Raw genomic sequence first — 20000 nt, forward strand, 5'->3', positions numbered from 1 at the left:
AGATGATAGAGGGAGTGTTATCTAGTAGACTAGTACTCAGTCACCTCTCATTAAATGTAAGTTTATTCATGATTCGCAATTGTGTTTGCCAAGACGAATACGTTTGAAAAATAGTCACAATACCGTGGTTGGAATCGTTAACCTAAATGGCGATGTTTCGGTCCCTACTGGGCCACTGTCAAGTCACAATTGAGCCAGCTGTGACTTGACAGTGGTTCAGGCCGAACCGAACGTCATCATAAAATTGCTCTTCTAATGGAGAGAAGCTTAGGATTTTTAGTGTATGATAAACGAGCTTTTATTACCGTATTTTCCGGCACATGAGGCGCAGTTTTTTCCCACGGAAAGTCTTGGAAAATCACCCTACGCCTTATATACCAAGGTCAGGGTCAACGGTAGGTTCTGGGTTACACTTTAACAGTTGTTTACTAACATTACGTTACAACTGTTTGGAAATATCGTCTTATATGTCTCATATGATCGTGCGCCTTATATGGCGGAAAATACAGTATTTGGGCACCTTCTAATTTGATTGTTTCCACGTTTAAGTTGTCACATACAATTGTGATTCATTTCTTTATGGTACACCGAAACTAATAAATTGTGTAGGCATTTAGGAATTTTTTAAGGAGGGAAGGGGGAAGGGAGAGGAGAGAAATGGAAAGAAGGGAGGGGAAAGAGTAGGGAAAATGTAAGGAGAGGGGAGGAACTGAGGAATGAGGGAGGGAGTCAGGAAGGAAGAACCTGAGAAAATAGGAGAGATGCGAAAAAAAGTGATAGAGGAATGCCTTCTATCAAAAAAAATTTCATATATATATGATTTGTTTCACGAAATATACCGCTGTATGAGAACCGGAATACCTCCTTGTATCATCTTAATAAGCCTGAACTACACCTAGATGTACATTCTTCTCTCTTTATCTCTCTTTACTTCTTACTTTCTTTCCTTCTTTTTTCTTTCTTTCCTTTTTTTCTTTTCTTTCTTCTTTCTATTTTGGAGGACTCTGGGACCTGGCTGCTGGTTGACCCCCTGGAAGCGACTATAAGTAACCTCGCAGTGTTTCTTCACTTTTCAAAATTTTCTACTTATTCTGACTATGTGTGCATACATGAGTTCATGTATGTTTGTGCTAATGTGTGTGTTTTGTTTGCCTTGTCTGCATATTTGTTTCTCAGCCTCCTTTATCTTCCCCTTCGTACCCTCCATATCTCGTCTTTTTCCCCATTCAGCTCTCCTTTCGTTCTTCTCTCGCCCCGTCCTCTTCCTCATGTCACTCACCTAAATGCATCTCGGCAGTCGTTGAAGTCTGGCAACCTGAAGAACTCTTCACTGGGCCTGTTGATACACATCTCCTCGGCTGTATATGGTAGATCGAAGGAGTTAGTCAGCTGCCTCCTCTCTCTCTCGTGTCCTGAGCTCTCCAAACCACTCACTGTGGAGGGAGAGAAGCAGATGTGAACACGGAATAGTTATGGATATTAATGGAGAACATCAAAAAGACAGATAGAACAAGAGGCTTCATCTACTTGGGTTATTTGATAGTAAAGTAGACATATGTATGGTACCGCTCCTACATGCGCATACAACCTACAGGGGAAAAACCTGTTTAAAATAACACCATACTGGATTGAAAGATGTGCAAGGAAACTTAGGAGAAGGAATGAATGTTAACTTGAAATTGCTTATATTGTAGCATCATCTATGGTTATCGCTACTGTTGTTAAATACCACATCTTCTAATATTACTACCTACCACTACTAGTATTACTACTACCTACAAATATTGCTGTCATTATGAGTACTATATATTACGTATTTTTAAAGGTCTTTGAGATGCGTGCCTCTCAATATCGTGTGGGAAAAAGAGAAAGAAATAGAAAAAGTAAAACAAGGTGGATAAAGAGTAATAACTAAAAAGGAAAAGAAGAAAGAAATGAGAATTGCAAACATTAATGAGCAGTCACTAAAAATTCTCAAAAGCTGAAATATTTAAAAATTTTGGGTTACATCGTTCGCATGGCGAGCATGTAAGACTCCTGCAAAGTGAGCAGGGTAAATTTGACATTGACATTGGACGAGTACTTGACATTGAAAGTGAAGATCTCCAAAGTCGAGTATTGCATAATTTGAAATTTACATTCCAGGAGTAACGTTGAAATGCTTGATGGTGAGCACTGAGGTCGTCTTAACTGAAAGCAGTAATTCAGTTTTCAGTATGACGTGGTTGATTTTGCTGAAAGATGATAGCGAGAAAGCAGGAGAATGTTTGCAATCAAGATGGCCCATTTCTTTAGTAGCATCTCAGTACTCTTTCGTTAATGTGTACCATTAATTTTCTTAATATAACAACTCTCCTCTTCTTTGATGCATACATTCTACCCATATTTGTAATATCTTGACTGTTTCTCTGTATCATACCTTTCTTCTTTACTCAAACGTCACACTGGCTCCAGCACCTGCCATTCTCCTTCGCTCAACCGTCACTCAGGCTCCAGCACCTACCATTCTCCTTCGCTCAACCGTCACTCAGGCTCCAGTACCTGCCACTCTGGTTTCAGTACCTGCCAATCTGGCTCCAGTACCTGCCATTTTTCTTCGCTCAACTGTTACTCAGGCTCCCGTACCTACCGTTCTCCTTCCCTCAACCTTCACGAATATAACATCGCTGAAAAATTACTCAGGTCAGCTTACTGTCAGTGACAGAAATGTGGACAGTCTCTAAAATTTCTTCTGTTTTTATGCAGGAAAATATAGTACTAGCGAAATTCCAGAAATCTATAATTAAATAGGTCAGAATACAGGCCACTAGTTATATGGTTCTCAGACAAACAGAATAAAACCAAACATATCACAGGAGCCCTGATAAACTATTCTCAAGGGTTATAAAGGGATACAAGGGGCAACTTTGATACATCATTACAAACGGGTATCGTACCGAATAAGTAGAAAATGGCAAATATAATACCTATTTACAAAGGAGGAAATAGGTCCTTAGCCTCGAATTTCAGGCCAATTAGCCTAACCACTGTCATGGGAAAATTGATAGAATTAATGACTGCAGGAGCAATTCGAAGTCACCCTGAAAGATATAATTTGATCAATGAGTCTCAGGGGTGTTCATGCCTTTTAAATTTACTAACTTTTTTCATTAAGGTATTTGAGATGGAAGATCATGATAATGAATATGATGTTAAGTATATGGACTTCGTTAAAGACAGTTCCACACAGGAAACTGTTGAAGAAAGCAGAGTTACAAACAATAGGAAGGAAAATATTCTGAAGTGAGGAGTAGTTGACCGAAAGACAACAGAGAGGTTGCATAAATGGGAAGAAATCAGAGTGGGGACGCGTCACCAGTGATATCCCATAGGGGTCTGTATTTGGACTTTTGTTGTTGCAATATACATAGATGACGTAGATGAAATGATAAGTATCAACATGAGCAAGTTTGCCCATGACACTAAAATGAGCCGACAAATAAATTCTGATAAGGACTCTATAGTGCTACAGGAAGATCTGGATAGGTTGATGCAGTGATCAAAGAAGCGGCACTTATAAACTAAGTAATGTAGATTTCAATGAAACTGAATGCGAAAAATGACTCGGAAGTTCTGGTTAGTAGTAATCTAACGCCTAGACAACAGTGCATGTGATCGCAATAATGCTAATAAAATCCTTGGCTTCAGATCAAAAAGTATAAATAATAGGAGTTCTCAGGTTATATTTCGGCTTTATTGTTGGCGAGGTCTCGTTTAGATTATGCTGCACAGTTCTGGTCTCCATTTTACAGAATGGATATACATGCGGTAGAAAACGCGTAGAGAAGTTGGACGAGGTTTATTCCGTGTATCGGAAATCTTCCCACAAGGATAAACTGAGGGCAATGAATCTGCACTCTCTGAAAAGGCATAGATTCAGGGAAGATATGATTGAAGTTTAAAAATGGCCGACAGGAATAAATAAAGGGGGTTATAACGTTTTGAAAACATCTAACCAAGGCAGGATTCGCAGGTTTGGGTTCAAGATATAAAAATTTAGATTCAGCATGAATACAGGAAAGCACTGGTTTGGCAATAGAGTTATGGATGATTGGAACAAATTCCTAAGTAGCGTCACAAGAGAGAATTTTGGGTAGTTTTAAAAATAGGTTAGACAAGTACATGAGTAGGTGTGGGTGGCTGCAAGTTAGATCTGCCTAGCATGGGCTGCAGTGCTCCTCATTTCTTATATTTTTATTTTCTTAAAACAGTCTTCCCACCTTCACCTTCACTAAGATTCACCTTTCGCCATGAGAGTACGGAGCGGTAGAGGTGGCGGGGAGGGACATAGAAAGGAAAGCTGGGGTGGCCGAGCACCGCCCCCGGGGTTGTGTCCCGCCTGGTGGTTGCCCACACCGGCGCCTCTGTGTCGCGCTCTCTCTCTTCTGTTACTCTCTGTAGTAAGGACACGACTGTGTGTTTTACATGTGCAGAAATTTCACCACAGGAGAAAAGGAGGCACTTCACAGCGATATATTTTGTGTTGATACAAACGTACACACTTTCATTCATGCTATCTGCTTAGTAATGTGAACGCCGAGGATATGGCTCTTTGGTGCTTTCTTTCTTTTCCCACATTTGAAGCATTTTGATTGCTATATAAATTCACATGAAGCAACACATTGTTTTTTAATATGATCCAAGACTAACTTAACAACCTAACCTAACCTACGTAAAATTTACATAGCTAGTACAGTTTAATATTGTCGCACTCAAGTCAGACTAATTTTAGTATTAATTATCATGAATTAAATTAATTATCTCGTAATATGCAGACTCATCCCCCGAAGAATTGTAACAATAGTTAATATAGGAGCAGCATGTATGACAAAAACCTTCCTTGCCAAATAACTGTCTGTCTGTCTGTCTGTCTCTGTCTGTCTCTCTCTCTCTCTCTCTCTCTCTCTCTCTCTCTCTCTCTCTCTCTCTCTCTCTCTCTCTCTCTCTCTCTCTCTCTCTCTCTCTCTCTCTCTCTCTCTCTCTCTCTCTCTCTCTCTCTCTCTCTCTCTCACACACACACACACACACACACAGTTGATATTGTGTTTATACCTTTAATGATTAGTTTTAGTTTTATAAGTTTTTCTGGACGTATTTTCTTGACCTTCCTTTAAGGTCTCCTTGCACTTTATTCTCAGCTGTAATATTTCCTTACCTAGTTATTCCTGAAATAATTTTAACGTTTCTTGGTAACATTACATATTATTTTCTTCCTCAGGTGGTCTTTTTTATTTTTATTGAAGCATTCTTTGTGTAAGTGTAACTATACATTATTTCCCTGCGTCGACGGATGCTGCCTTCACAATTTGTATTACCTTTCTTGAATAATTTTTTTACAGACATTTCTCTTGCTATTATACAAAATTTTTATGGGTTGCATATTTCAATGGCATTGAGCAAAGATGTTTTCTCTTAACGAAATTCCCTTTTCCTTTCGTACAAACTTTCTCTGGCTTTCTCAGAAAGATTCTCTGCGTTGTGCACAACAGACTTTCTCTCACATAAATAAATAATACATGTTCTTGAATGGCTAGATATTTTGATCGTTTTTATCTGCATCTGCTCCAGTTCTGTTTACGAAATGAAAATAATTCGGTAACGTTGGTAAAGACTAACAGAGAGTTACGCTGACCTAAGTTAGTCTTAGCAAGGTTAGCAGTGTTATGGCAATATATATATATATATATATATATATATATATATATATATATATATATATATATATATATATATATATATATATATATATATATATATATGTGTGTGTGTGTGTGTGTGTGTGTGTGTGTGTGTGTGTGTGTGTGTACTCACCTAGTTGAGGTTGCGGGGGTCGAGTCCGAGCTCCTGGCCCCGCCTCTTCACTGATCGCTACTAGGTCACTCTCCCTGAGCCGTGAGCTTTATCATACCTCTGCTTAAAGCTATGTATGGATCCTGCCTCCACTACATCGCTTCCCAAACTATTCCACTTACTGACTACTCTGTGGCTGAAGAAATACTTCCTAACATCCCTGTGATTCATCTGTGTCTTCAGCTTCCAACTGTGTCCCCTTGTTACTGTGTCCAATCTCTGGAACATCCTGTCTTTGTCCACCTTGTCAATTCCTCTCAGTATTTTGTATGTCGTTATCATGTCCCCCCTATCTCTCCTGTCCTTCAGTGTCGTCAGGTTGATTTCCCTTAACCTCTCCTCGTAGGACATACCTCTTAGCTCTGGGACTAGTCTTGTTGCAAACCTTTGCACTTTCTCTAGTTTCTTCACGTGCTTGGCTAGGTGTGGGTTCCAAACTGGTGCCGCATACTCCAATATGGGCCTAACATACACGGTGTACAGGGTCCTGAATGATTCCTTATTAAGATGTCGGAATGCTGTTCTGAGGTTTGCTAGGCGCCCATATGCTGCAGCAGTTATTTGGTTGATGTGCGCTTCAGGAGATGTGCCTGGTGTTATACTCACCCCAAGATCTTTTTCCTTGAGTGAGGTTTGTAGTCTCTGACCCCCCTAGACTGTACTCCGTCTGCGGCCTTCTTTGCCCTTCCCCAATCTTCATGACTTTGCACTTGGTGGGATTGAACTCCAGGAGCCAATTGCTGGACCAGGTCTGCAGCCTGTCCAGATCCCTTTGTAGTTCTGCCTGGTCTTCGATCGAGTGTATTCTTCTCATCAACTTCACGTCATCTGCAAACAGGGACACCTCAGAGTCTATTCCTTCCGTCATGTCGTTCACAAATACCAGAAACAGCACTGGTCCTAGGACTGACCCCTGCGGGACCCCGCTGGTCACAGGTGCCCACTCTGACACCTCGCCGCGTACCATGACTCGCTGCTGTCTTCCTGACAAGTATTCCCTGATCCATTGTAGTGCCTTCCCTGTTATCCCTGCTTGGTCCTCCAGTTTTTGCACCAATCTCTTGTGTGGAACTCTGTCAAACGCCTTCTTGCAGTCCAAGAAAATGCAATCCACCCACCCCTCTCTCTCTTGTCTTACTGCTGTCACCATGTCATAGAACTCCAGTAGGTTTGTGACACAGGATTTCCCGTCCCTGAAACCATGTTGGCTGCTGTTGATGAGATCATTCCTTTCTAGGTGTTCCACCACTCTTCTCCTGATAATCTTCTCCATGATTTTGCATACTATACATGTCAGTGACACTGGTCTGTAGTTTAATGCTTCATGTCTGTCTCCTTTTTTAAAGATTGGGACTACATTTGCTGTCTTCCATGCCTCAGGCAATCTCCCTGTTTCGATAGATGTATTGAATATTGTTGTTAGGGGTACACATAGCGCCTCTGCTCCCTCTCTCAATACCCATGGGGAGATGTTATCTGGCCCCATTGCCTTTGAGGTATCTAGCTCACTCAGAAGCCTCTTCACTTCTTCCTCGGTTGTGTGCACTGTGTCCAGCACTTGGTGTGTGTGTGTGTGTGTGTGTGTATGTGTGTGTGTGTGTGTGTGTGTGTAAATGTTTATACACGCACAGACATGTGCATGTATATATAAAAACATTCATGCAAGCTGTTATGTAGATTGCAAATATCCTGACAGACGTATTCCCCTCGATGTATATGTACTAAGAGCAGCAGGGTATACACGCCGTGGGGTGTATATCTCGGTATTTCTCTGTTTCTGGATTAAAGTATTCTTAACTAGGAGTGTATATGTGAAATACAACTCAAATGAATCCTTGTGTTATTGACTGACTTTAATTAATAGACAAATTGCTTATATACGAATGCGTCATTTTCAACTATTCTACTTTAATTTATCTTCTTGGCCTAATCAGACTCACTTCCTTAAACTAACCAAACTCACCCCCTTAAACTAACCAAACTCACCCCCTTAAACTAACCAAACTCACCCCCTTAAACTAACCAAACTCACCCCCTTAAACTAACCAAACTCACCCCCTTAAACTAACCAAACTCACCCCCTTAAACTAACCAAACTCACCCCCTTAAACTAACCAAACTCACCCCTTTAAACTAACCAAACTCACCCCCTTAAACTAACCAAACTCACCCCCTTAAACTAACCAAACTCACCCCCTTAAACTAACCAAACTCACCCCCTTAAACTAACCAAACTCACCCCCTTAAACTAACCAAACTCACCCCCTTAAACTAACCAAACTCACCCCCTTAAACTAACCAAACTCACCCCCTTAAACTAACCAAACTCACCCCCTTAAACTAACCAAACTCACCCCCTTAAACTAACCAAAATTATCCACCCAAAAAAGAAATTCACCCTTTAAACTAACCAAACTCACTCTTTAAACTAACTAACCTTATCTCTTAAACTAACCAAACTCGCTCTTTAAACTAACTAGCCTCACCCTTAAACTAAAGCTCACCTACTTTTACTAACCAAACTCTCCTTAAACTAATCAGGCTCACACTTTTAACCTAACCCATCTCGAGCTCTTAAACTAGCCATACTCAATATGTTAAACTTACAAATTCACCCACTAAGCCAACCAGTTTCACCTCTTAAAATTACGGAATTCGCTTTCTAAATTTACCAAAGTCACTCCCTTAAATGTTTCAAACTTGTTTCTTTTAAACTTACCAAACTCACCTCCTTCAACGTATTACCAAACTAACCCCTTGAAAATGATCAAACTCACCCTTTAAACTTATCGATCTCACCCTGTGAACCTAAGTAACTCAGCCCCCACCCCAAACACTTCTCAAACTCCTTTCCCGGTCAAGTAACTAAATTCATGGCCTCTCCTTCAACTAACCAAATTCATGGCCTGTCCTTAAACTAAGCAAATTCATGGCCTGTTCTTCAGTTAACCAAATTCATGGTCTCTCCTTCAACTAACCAAATTCATGGCCTGTTCTTCAGCTAACCAAATTCATGGTCTCTCCTTCAACTAACCAAATTCATGGCCTGTTCTTCAGCTAACCAAATTCATGGTCTCTCCTTCAACTAACCAGATTCATGGCCTGTTCTTCAGCTAACTAAAATCACGCCCTCTCCTTCAACGAACCATATCCACGGTCCCTCTGTCAACAAGTCAAATTTGCCATTTCCGCCTTCAAATAAACTAACTCACTGCCCCTCCTTCGTCTAATCAAACTCACATCCCTTCTTTCAGCTAATCAAATTTACCTCTTCAAATTACTAAACTTACATACTCTTCAACTTAACACCCTCCCTTCCCCTCCAACTCTCTCCATCCTTTGTTTCACTCCCCTTTCACCCGCTTTTTTTTCCTATACTCTCTCCTTAAACAGTATCACACTTTTCTCACCCCTCAGCTTATGCTTTTATTTCACCCTCTGTTTCCTCTGTCATCATTTATCACATTCATCACATTCATCACATTCATGCTTTATTCATCATTTTTATACATACTGTTCATAATCTCTATAACTGTCATCTCTTTCTTCGCGGAGCAGAAGTAGACAACTGCAATAAAAACATTAAAAATATAATAAACTGATTCAACATAAGTGAAAGTGTGATTGACAGGATCTCAGAGAAAGAATATAAAAATATCAGTAAGTGTATTCAGAAAGAAAATTTACGATGGATTGTAAAAATAATTTTGTGAAGGCAATTTAAAACAATGCTACTAAACGTGTATATAAAAACAATATAAACATGAACACTTGGATATAAAGCAGGAACACAACAAAAATGTTAGGTGAAGTTTTAAAATGTTGGCAAACATAACTCACAATGTTTGAAGTATTTACTAAGTATCGTGTGTTATATTCAGTCAAGAGTCTTATTACACAATATATACACCGAAAGGTGCAAGTATCTTACTGTATATACTAAGAACTTATGTTAACCCTTATTTGAGGGATTAAAATATTCTTGCCTGATGGTGAATAGATTACGTGCAGCCTTAATGTCTCTTGTAGTCGATAGTCTTTAACCTCATTCATCAAGTAATCAGTCTTACTACAGGTTACATGCTTAATGAACCTCGTGTAGTCGATAGTCTTTAACCTCATTCATCAAGTAATCAGTCTTACTACAGGTTACATGCTTAATGAACCTCGTGTAGTCGATAGTCTTTAACCTCATTCATCAAGTAATCAGTCTTACTACAGGTTACATGCTTAATGAACCTCGTGTAGTCGATAGTCTATAACCTCATTCATCAAGTAATCAGTCTTACTGCAGGTTACATGCTTAATGAACCTCGTGTAGTCGATAGTCTTTAACCTCATTCATCAAGTAATCAGTCTTACTGCAGGTTACATGCTTAATGAACCTCGTGTAGTCGATAGTCTATAACCTCATTCATCAAATAATCAGTCTTACTACAGGTTACATGCTTAATGAACCTCGTGTAGTCGATAGTCTTTAACCTCATTCATCAAGTAATCAGTCTTACTGCAGGTTACATGCTTAATGAACCTCGTGTAGTCGATAGTCTTTAACCTCATTCATCAAGTAATCAGTCTTACTGCAGGTTACATGCTTAATGAACCTCGTGTAGTCGATAGTCTATAACCTCATTCATCAAGTAATCAGTCTTACTGCAGGTTACATGCTTAATGAACCTCGTGTAGTCGATAGTCTATAACCTCATTCATCAAGTAATCAGTCTTACTGCAGGTTACATGCTTAATGAACCTCGTGTAGTCGATAGTCTTTAACCTCATTCATCAAGTAATCAGTCTTACTGCAGGTTACATGCTTAATGAACCTCGTGTAGTCGATAGTCTATAACCTCATTCATCAAGTAATCAGTCTTACTGCAGGTTACATGCTTAATGAACCTCGTGTAGTCGATAGTCTTTAACCTCATTCATCAAGTAATCAGTCTTACTGCAGGTTACATGCTTAATGAACCTCGTGTAGTCGATAGTCTATAACCTCATTCATCAAGTAATCAGTCTTACTGCAGGTTACATGCTTAATGAACCTCGTGTAGTCGATAGTCTTTAACCTCATTCATCAAGTAATCAGTCTTACTGCAGGTTACATGCTTAATGAACCTCGTGTAGTCGATAGTCTATAACCTCATTCATCAAGTAATCAGTCTTACTACAGGTTACATGCTTAATGAACCTCGTGTAGTCGATAGTCTTTAACCTCATTCACTAACCAACCAGTCTTACCACTAAGATGTTTTTGTGATCCAAAGTTTTTTCAAAGACAAGTTTACATTAAAGTTATAATTGCCGAAAGTTTAATAAATGTGAAGTTTAACCATTCAAACATTTCATGGCTAAAAAGTTTTAATGATAATTTTTCACTTTCAATACTTTGTTATTGGAACGTTTTATCTATCCAAAGTTTCACCTTTAACGTTTTCCAGCTCAGAATTTCACCTTAAACGTTTTATCAGCCCAGAGTTTCGCTTTAAAATTAAACCAGCCCAGAGTTTTGCTACTGAAGCTTGTCACTGGTACATAGTTTCTTCATTCACAGTTTCAAAGGCCAAAAGACTTTATCAGTCAAACGTTTCATTACTCCAGTTTATCACTACTGAAACGTTTTATTGCTTACAGGGTTTATCCCTTAAACGTTTTACAATTTTCAGAGTTTATTTCTAACACGTTTTACTACTTAGTTTGAGTGATAAACTATGTGTGCCATCTCATGACACGCGTAGTTTATCACTCAAACGTTTTATCACGTTAAACATTTTAACACCCTAAACATTTTACTTCTCAATGGTTTCACCTTTCCAAAGTGTTACTAAAGAGTACTTTCTATGCTCTCAAAAGTTTAAAGAGCTACTTCTTGCAAGATCACCGCCGGAATGTGATATTCAGTAGACTAACTGCTACTAGAATAGTAATAGTGATGCTCTCTTTATAGTTACATTTATTCTGTCGCGAGTTTTGTATGTGTGTGTGTGTGTTCGTGCATGCGTGCGTTCGTGTATGTGTGTGTGTGTGTACTCACCTATTTGTGGTTGCAGGTGTCGAGTCACAGCTCGTGGTTCCGCCTCTTCGCTGGTCGCTACTAGGTTCACTTTCTCCCTTCTCCATTAGCATTGTCGTATCTCTTCTTAAAGCCATGTATAGATCCCTGTGACTCATTTCGGTTTTCAACTTAAAGTTGTTGCCGTGTCCCCACTTTTTGCGTGCGTATGTGCGCGCCTATGTTGTTGGGGACAGAATTTAAATTTTTAACCTTGCTTTCTGACCTTCAGTTGACTGATGTAGTTGTTTCTTAGTCATGTGTACTTTTGAAGCCATGTTCATAGTTCAATTTACGCTACCTTATCACATATCCGAGTTAATTTGGTTACAACCCTTCATATGTAAAGTTACTTCGTACCTCAGAGTGGTTCATGAGTATTCATCTCTACCCATGTTCCTAACTTGATTCTCTTCCCTCCTCTCAGTCATGTCTAGACGAATACTGTCACATTCCCCTCACTATCCTTTATGTCATGATCATCTCTCGTTGACTCTTCAATCTTCCATTAACACGAATTTCAGCTCCTTTACCCTACAGTATTAGCACCAGTTGCAGGCTGGTGTTCATGGAGGTGCCTAGTGGGCCTTGATGCGCTCTTAGAGTAGTCCCCTCAGGGAAGGTTCCTTGAAGTTGGTGAGGGGCTCTTAATTTAGGGAATTGGATCTGTGCTCCAGTTCCCCGAATTAAGCCTGAATGCCTTCCACATCCCCCCCCCCAGGCGCTGTATAATCCTACGGGTTTCGCGCTTCCCCCCTTGATTATAATAATAATAATCTTAGAGTAGTTTCATTAAGGATATTTTCCATTTATTTAGTTTCATAAACTTGTTATGCGTTAGTGTTTATTATTTAACCGTTGGTGGGACTGTTGGTATTGTTTTATGGAATTAAATGTCTGTTATGTTTTAATTAGGGATGGTACGATACCAATTTTTTTTCCGATATCGATATCGATATGCTTGTCAAAGACACTTGTCGATAGTGTGTGTATGTGAGTTTATGAGTAACCCTTACATTTGTGAGGAAATGTTAATGTTGATATTTTTAAGCACATGTCCAATATTAATATTTTAAAAAGTATCGGCTGTAAAGGCCGTTTTTTTCATCGATACCGATGCCGTAAAATAGCCGATACCTATCGACGCTTTAGCACATCCATAGTTTTAATTTATGTGAATGTATTTGTGTGTTGATGTGTTGGTTTTTATGTTAGAGTTTATTGAATATCTTATTATTCCAGTGTTCTTTAAAGTACACGACTAATTCCTTCCATGTTGAGCGGGATTTTCGAGGATTTATTTGCAATAGACAATGTACAAAATCGCGAGTGGTTCTGTGTCTGGGTTTGTCAAGCAGAGTTGTAATTTCCGTCATGTCTCCATACGTCACTGATGTTTCTCGCTTCTAGATTTATAGGATTTTTATGGCGATAAACTGTTGGTAGTATTATTATTATAATAAAATTATGAGCTGAGTCCGTAAAGGTTATACAGCCTTCCATGTTCTTGATAATAACCTCAATTTTTTTCACTGTCAGACATTCTTCAAATGTTATAATACAAACGATAGCCTCTTGGTTTACTATTTTCACTTTTACTCATTTTCATTATGTGGTATTTATTATCATTAAACTGTTTCGTTGTATACAGCCCTTGTAAAGTTTATCAAAATCCTCGTCGAAAATATTAGTCATCTTCATCGCATTCCATTTACTTCTTCAGAATTGCTAACATTTACTCGATGTGAATTTCTCTATATTTACAATGGGTTGGTTTAGAGGGTGCAAGAGCTAGAGCTTCCCACTAGTTGCTGGCCGGGTCGGGGGACTTCCATAATCACACACACACACACACACACACACACACACACACACACACACACACACACACACACACATACATACACACGCTGCTAAGTGAACTAGATACCTCAAAGGCGGTAGAACCGGACATATCTCGGTGGGTCCTTAGGGAGGGAGCATAGACACTGTGTGTGCCACTACCAATAATCTTCAACACATCCATTGAAACTGAGCAACTACCTGAGGTGTAGAAGACGGCAAATGTAGTCCCAGTTTTTAAGAAAGATGATACAACAGGCATTAAACTACAGACCAGTGTCACTGACATGTATGGTATGCAAAGTCATGGAGAAGATTATCAGGATGAGAGTGGTGTATACACGACAACAAGCACGGTTTCAGGGAAGGGAAATCCTGTGTCACAAACCTACTGGAGCTTTATAATCAGGTAACGGAAATAAGATAAGAGAGAGAGAGGAGTGTGGGGGATAGATTGCATTTTCTTGGACTGCAAGAAGGCTTTCGACACAGTTCCACACAAGAGATTAGTGCAAAAGCTAGAGGAGCAGGCACACAAAACAGGAAAGGTTAGAGAATACCTGACAGGGAAGCAACAATGAGTCATCGTACGTGACGAGGTGTCAGAGTGGGCGCCTGTGACGAGCGGGGTTCCATAGGGATCAGTCCTAGAACCGGTGCTGTTTCTGGTATATGTGAATGACATGCCAGAAGAAATAAAATTAGAATAAGGATCAGACAGGACTACAAAGGGACCTGGACAGGCCGTAGGCCTGGTCCGTCAACTGGCTCCTGGAATTTAACTCCACTATATGCAAAGTCATGAAGATTGGGGAAAGGCAAAGCAGACCGCAGACAGAGTACAGGCTAGGGGGCCAAAGACCGCAAACCTCACTCAAGGAAAAGGATTTTGAGGTGAGTATAATACCGAGCATATCTCCTGAGGTGCACATCAATCAAATAACCGCTGCAGCATATGGGTGCCTGGCAAACCTAAGAATAGCTTTCCGATACCTCAGTAAGGAATCGTTCAAGATTGTACACAGTGCACGTCAGGCCCATATTGGAGTATGCAGCACCAGTTTGGAACCCACATCTGGTCAAGCACGTCAAGAAATTAGAGAAAGTGCAAAGGTTTGTAACAAGATTAGTCCCCGAGCTATGAGGCATGTCCGACCTACGAGGAGAGGTTAAGGGAAATCGGCCTGACGACACTGAGATAGGGGGACATATTAACGACATATAAAATACTGCGAGGAATTGACAAGGTGCACAAAGAGAGGATGTTGTCAGGAAGTGGAATTGTCTGGAAAATGAAGTAGTGGGGGCAGAATCCATACATAGCTTTAAGATGAGATATGATAAAGTTCATGGAGCAGGGAGAGAGAGGACCTGGTAGCGATCAGTGAAGAAGTGGGGCCAGGAGCCGTGAATCGACCATTGCAACAACAAATAGATGAGTACAATTAGGTGAGTTCACACACACACACACACACACACCCACTGCGTCATTCATTATGCATACATGCGCGTCAATTCTGAGAAAAAACACGGTCTTCTGCAGGACCTTCGAGTATTCACATCATGAAAGGAATGTAGTATATTGTACTACATTCGCCTGATGATATGATTACAATAATGTTCTCAGGAAGTTTATGTTACTTTGAATGTGAGGTGACCTGCATCTATATGAAGTGTCAAATTATCACAAATGTAACAGTGTAAACCAGGAATCCTGGGGTCACCAACTAGCTTGCCCCACTCACTAAACATGGGTGGTGTTAGAAAAGCTCTGCATGAAAGTTGTGTAGTGGACTATAGATAAGAACGCATCACTGTGTCTACTTTCACTTTCACCCTCAGATGATGGTCTCGCCGAGAGAACCTTCCTCCCAGGATGAACGGCATTTTAATGTTAATGGTTCTTGTGTATTGCACCTGTTCTGATCCTTGTGTCATACCTGTTACTGATCCTTGTGTCACATCTGTTACTGATCCTTGTGTCATACCTGTTACTGATCCTTGTGTGTCACTGTTACTGATCCTTGTGTGTTACTGTTAATATCCTTGTGTTATATCTGTTAGTGGTTCTTGTCTGTCATTGTTACTGGTGCTTGTGTGTCACACCTGTTACTTGTCCTTGTGTCACACCTGTTACTGATCTTTGTGTCACACCTGTTACTGGTCCTTGTGTGTCGCTGATACTGGTCCTTGTTTGTCACACCTGTTACTTGTCCTTGTGTCACACCTATTACTGATCTTTGTGTTACACCTGTTAGTGATCATTTTCTTCACACCCGTTACTGATCCTTGTGCCACACCTGTTACGGATCCTTGCATCATACCTGTTACTGGTTCTTGTGCGTCACAACTATTACTGGTCCTTGTCTCACCTGTTACTGGTTCTTATGTCACACCTGTTACTGATCCTTGTGTCACACCTGCTACTGATCCTCGTGTCAAACCTGTTACTGATCCTTGTGTCACACCTGTTACTGATATTTTTGTTACACCTGTTACTGATCCTTGTGTCACACCTGTTACTGATACTTTTGTCACACCTGTTACTGATCATTGTGTCACACCTGTTACTGATCCTTGTGTTTATCACCTGTTACAGGTCCTTGTGTGTCACACCTGTTACTGATCCTTGTGTATCACACCTGTTTCTGGTCTTTGTGTGTCACACCTGTTACTGGTCCTTGTGTATCACACCTGTTTCTGGTCTTTGTGTGTCACACCTGTTGCTGGTCTTTGTATCACACCTGTTACTGGTCTTTGTATCACACCTGTTACTGGTCCTTGTGTATCACACCTGTTGCTGGTCCTTGTGTATCACGCCTGTTGTTGGTCTTTCTCTGCCACACCTGTTACTGGTCCTTGTGTGTCACACCTGTTACTGCTCCTTGTAGTGTGTCACACCTGTTGCTGGTCCTTGTGTATCACACCTGTTGCTGGTTCCTGTGTATAACACCTGTTACTAGTCCTTGTGTATCACACCTGATTGGTCCTTGCGTCACATCTCTTTCTGGTTTAAACTCTTACCTCCCATACTATCACTGGTCATGTCTCTGATATATTTTAATGTTACTGTTAAACGTCGCTCTAAGTACCAAGGACGCGGATGGATGGATGGATGTGTATATATATATATATATATATAACAATTGGCAAACAAGCGAAATTATTTACAAACATTGTCTCTACGTCCACAGCAGGACTCGACCCTACTAACTCTGTATCAGAGTTCACAGTACTTTACCACGAAACTAGACCTGAGACAAGTATTGGCGCTTAGCCGAAGCTAAGCGATGTTTCCCATACCCCCAGGCACCAAGCTCGTTTTGAAAGTTATTTCATCGAATCGTGCCACATGCAGTGGAGAACGAAAGAGATTTGAAATGCTTAACAATTCGCAAACAGGCGAATTTACAAACATTGTCTTTACGTCCACAATGCCTTAGACCACTGTGGTCTAAGGCGTCATGTGGTTCTGGCTCACCATGAGGGGGACCAGTACAACATGGGTTCGAGTCCTTGGCTAGTGCAGTGTTGTTATTGATCAATACCACTCGTTCGTGGTCACAATAATATATATATATATATATATATATATATATATATATATATATATATATATATATATATATATATATATATATATATATATATATATATATATATATATATATATATATATATATATATATATTATTATTATTATTATTATTATTATGCTGAGTTGTTTCACTCACAGCCAAAGAAGCCTGGGTTGGATTTCCAGGTAGAGCAAGCTTTATGGGTAAGTCTTCTTGCAACTCCTGCCCCTTTACACCTAGCATTAAATAGGCTCCTGAGTGTTAACTGTTTTGAGTGACAATGTCGAATATGGCTAAGGGTCGTTTTCCATAGATAGGGTTAAGCTTGGAACTGTGCTCACATAGATTAGCCTGTAAATTTAACGATGTATTTGTTTTTAATAGCTGCTTACATATATAAATTGTTTTTAGGCAGTGTAGTGCAGTCATGTTGTGATTACGTTTGTTATGTTGCATGTTTACGATTACCGGTTTCTTACCGGTTTGCACTGTATAACTTTCATTGTTCTTATTACCTCTGTAATAACTAGTCTTAGAAGTGTCTTGACCTTTCTGTATAAAGCATCATGTATAACAGCATCTATTAATTTATGCAATAATTATACTCTTGGTTTATACGTGTTTGGTATGCTCCTCTTTTTTCACTTGGCGAACGACAGTTATTTCTACCCTAGAAATGTGTCATTTTCTCAAAATGCCTATCCTTTAATCGTCTCTAAAATTTACTTTACACATTAATAGTTACAATAAGCCATGCAGCTGTGTAAAGTGGCTGATATTCAGTTGCCAAATCCATCCTAAGATTACCAACCTGGTAGGCTAAATGAGAATAGTACGCATTTCTTTCCGGGTGTAGACTGAATGGGAGTAGACAAATTGGGACGTGCCCAAGTTGGTGTAGGTCTAATGGAAGTAGAGAAAACAGGTGTTGGCCTAATGGAAGTAGACAAAATTGGTGTAGGCCTAATGGGAGTAGGCCAGATTTATGTAGACCTATTAGGAGTAGACCAAACCCGGTAGTATTACATCAGTTTCTCTTTCTAGTTGTGAAGAGCAAAGTCTAAGTGACTCGACGTTTTTCTTACATAGTTCAGAGAATGTGTAAGGTAACCTTTACGGGAAATTTTGATGATGCATTTCTTCTGAGTACAAGTGTGTCCATGAGTGATAACTGTTGCCTTTCTCCCACTCTAGATTTATTTCTAGGTATTACATCGTACACTTCTTACTAGAAAATATCAACTGATCCCTGTTCCTAGTTCCAGGTAGCAATGTTTTCGACACACTTCTACAGTATCATGTTCTTATATTTGCATAGGTTAGAAAGGACATCTGTGTGTGGATGGCTCAGACTATCCATACGTTTGCCAAAATTACATATGAAATGAGATTTTATAATATCTTGAGTAAACAGTTTGTGCATGGCGTTGGAGGATTCCATCTGGTGACACCGCCCTTCCCTCGAACAGGAATGATTAATAGATTATTCCATTATCATGAATCCCGCGTGGTTTCGGATTTTCTTGAAAAAAAAGTGATTTAGTGAAGAGTTGGTGGGTGTATCTATTAATTCATTTAGTAATACAGCTACTGACTGGGGAGGGTTTTGACTCAGGTGGGGCAGCAGTGACGATGATGCATTGTTAATCCTCGTGCTCGCTACACATTATTGAAAGAAAACAGTTCAGTGTACACTATATATTAAACGAGTGTAACTCAAATCATGGAGTTAACGTTCCTAAACAAATACGCTTATTTCAAATCACTGATGTCACGAATACACGAGATTATCGTGTGGCCAATTTCAAGGGTTTGTTTACCCCCTTCCAACCCGGCCTGAGGCCAGGCTTCCCAGTTGACCGCCTGGTCAACCAGGCTCTTTGTGTTAGCACTCCGTAGGTCTACATGGTCTTTATAACCCAGGTGGTCCTGTATGTGTAGTTTTCTAGCTTCTTGAAAATATTTGTCCTTGATCTGGCAGTATTTCTAATATATGCTGGCAGTAGCACAATAAAAATTTTTGAAGCTAACATAATAGCTGTCCAATGTATCGTGGGCCAAAATGAACGTAATCATGAATACTGCAGAATATTTTGTCAAGGTCCGTAATGCATTGCATGCTAGTGGCTTTGTTTGTTTGTTCGCTGTGTCTGGAATTTAATGTACTCCTTATTTTAAGAATTAACGTTTTCTTGAAGTTAGTGTTCGAATGAAGTACGTATTTAATGAACCACTTGCATTTCATAGGCTTTAAACCTAGCAACAAAAATTTAATTTAGTGCGTCGTCTTCAGGCAAGAGGCGACGACGAGCCTGGGCCAGTGGTGGTGACAGGAGATTTCAACAAGGGTTTAGAAAGTAATCTCAAGCTGAAATTCCTGCGAAGGGATTTGTGTTTGTATGATATTTAGCAGATAATATTAATTTTATTCAATTACAGAATTATGATATAAAAATAAAACGCAAAGTTCATATTTGTGATCTGTGACAACAGTCATTGATTTAAAAGTTATGTCCTAATTTACATAGGCATTTATATTTTTATATATGTATATGTGATATGCAAGACGTCATTCAAACAGGACTAAGTGTAGAATGTTTTTATATTTGCATTTTGAGGTGTGTGAATAAATATTTAACCAT

The 20000-nt window shown here is 39.7% G+C and overlaps 1 protein-coding gene across 1 annotated transcript in view; it reads right to left on the bottom strand.

Annotated features, from left to right (window-relative positions):
- LOC128697771 (chitin deacetylase 1-like) overlaps positions 1–20000 on the bottom strand; it is a 70299-nt gene that overhangs the window by 15460 nt on the left and 34839 nt on the right. Inside the window, exon 2 of the mRNA XM_053789678.2 lies at positions 1280–1433. Coding sequence (XP_053645653.1) covers positions 1280–1433 — 154 coding nt within the window. The remainder of the gene's footprint in view (positions 1–1279; positions 1434–20000) is intronic.

Source organism: Cherax quadricarinatus, chromosome 31 (assembly GCF_038502225.1).
Source record: "Cherax quadricarinatus isolate ZL_2023a chromosome 31, ASM3850222v1, whole genome shotgun sequence".
In the NCBI taxonomy this organism is placed as follows: domain Eukaryota; kingdom Metazoa; phylum Arthropoda; class Malacostraca; order Decapoda; family Parastacidae; genus Cherax; species Cherax quadricarinatus.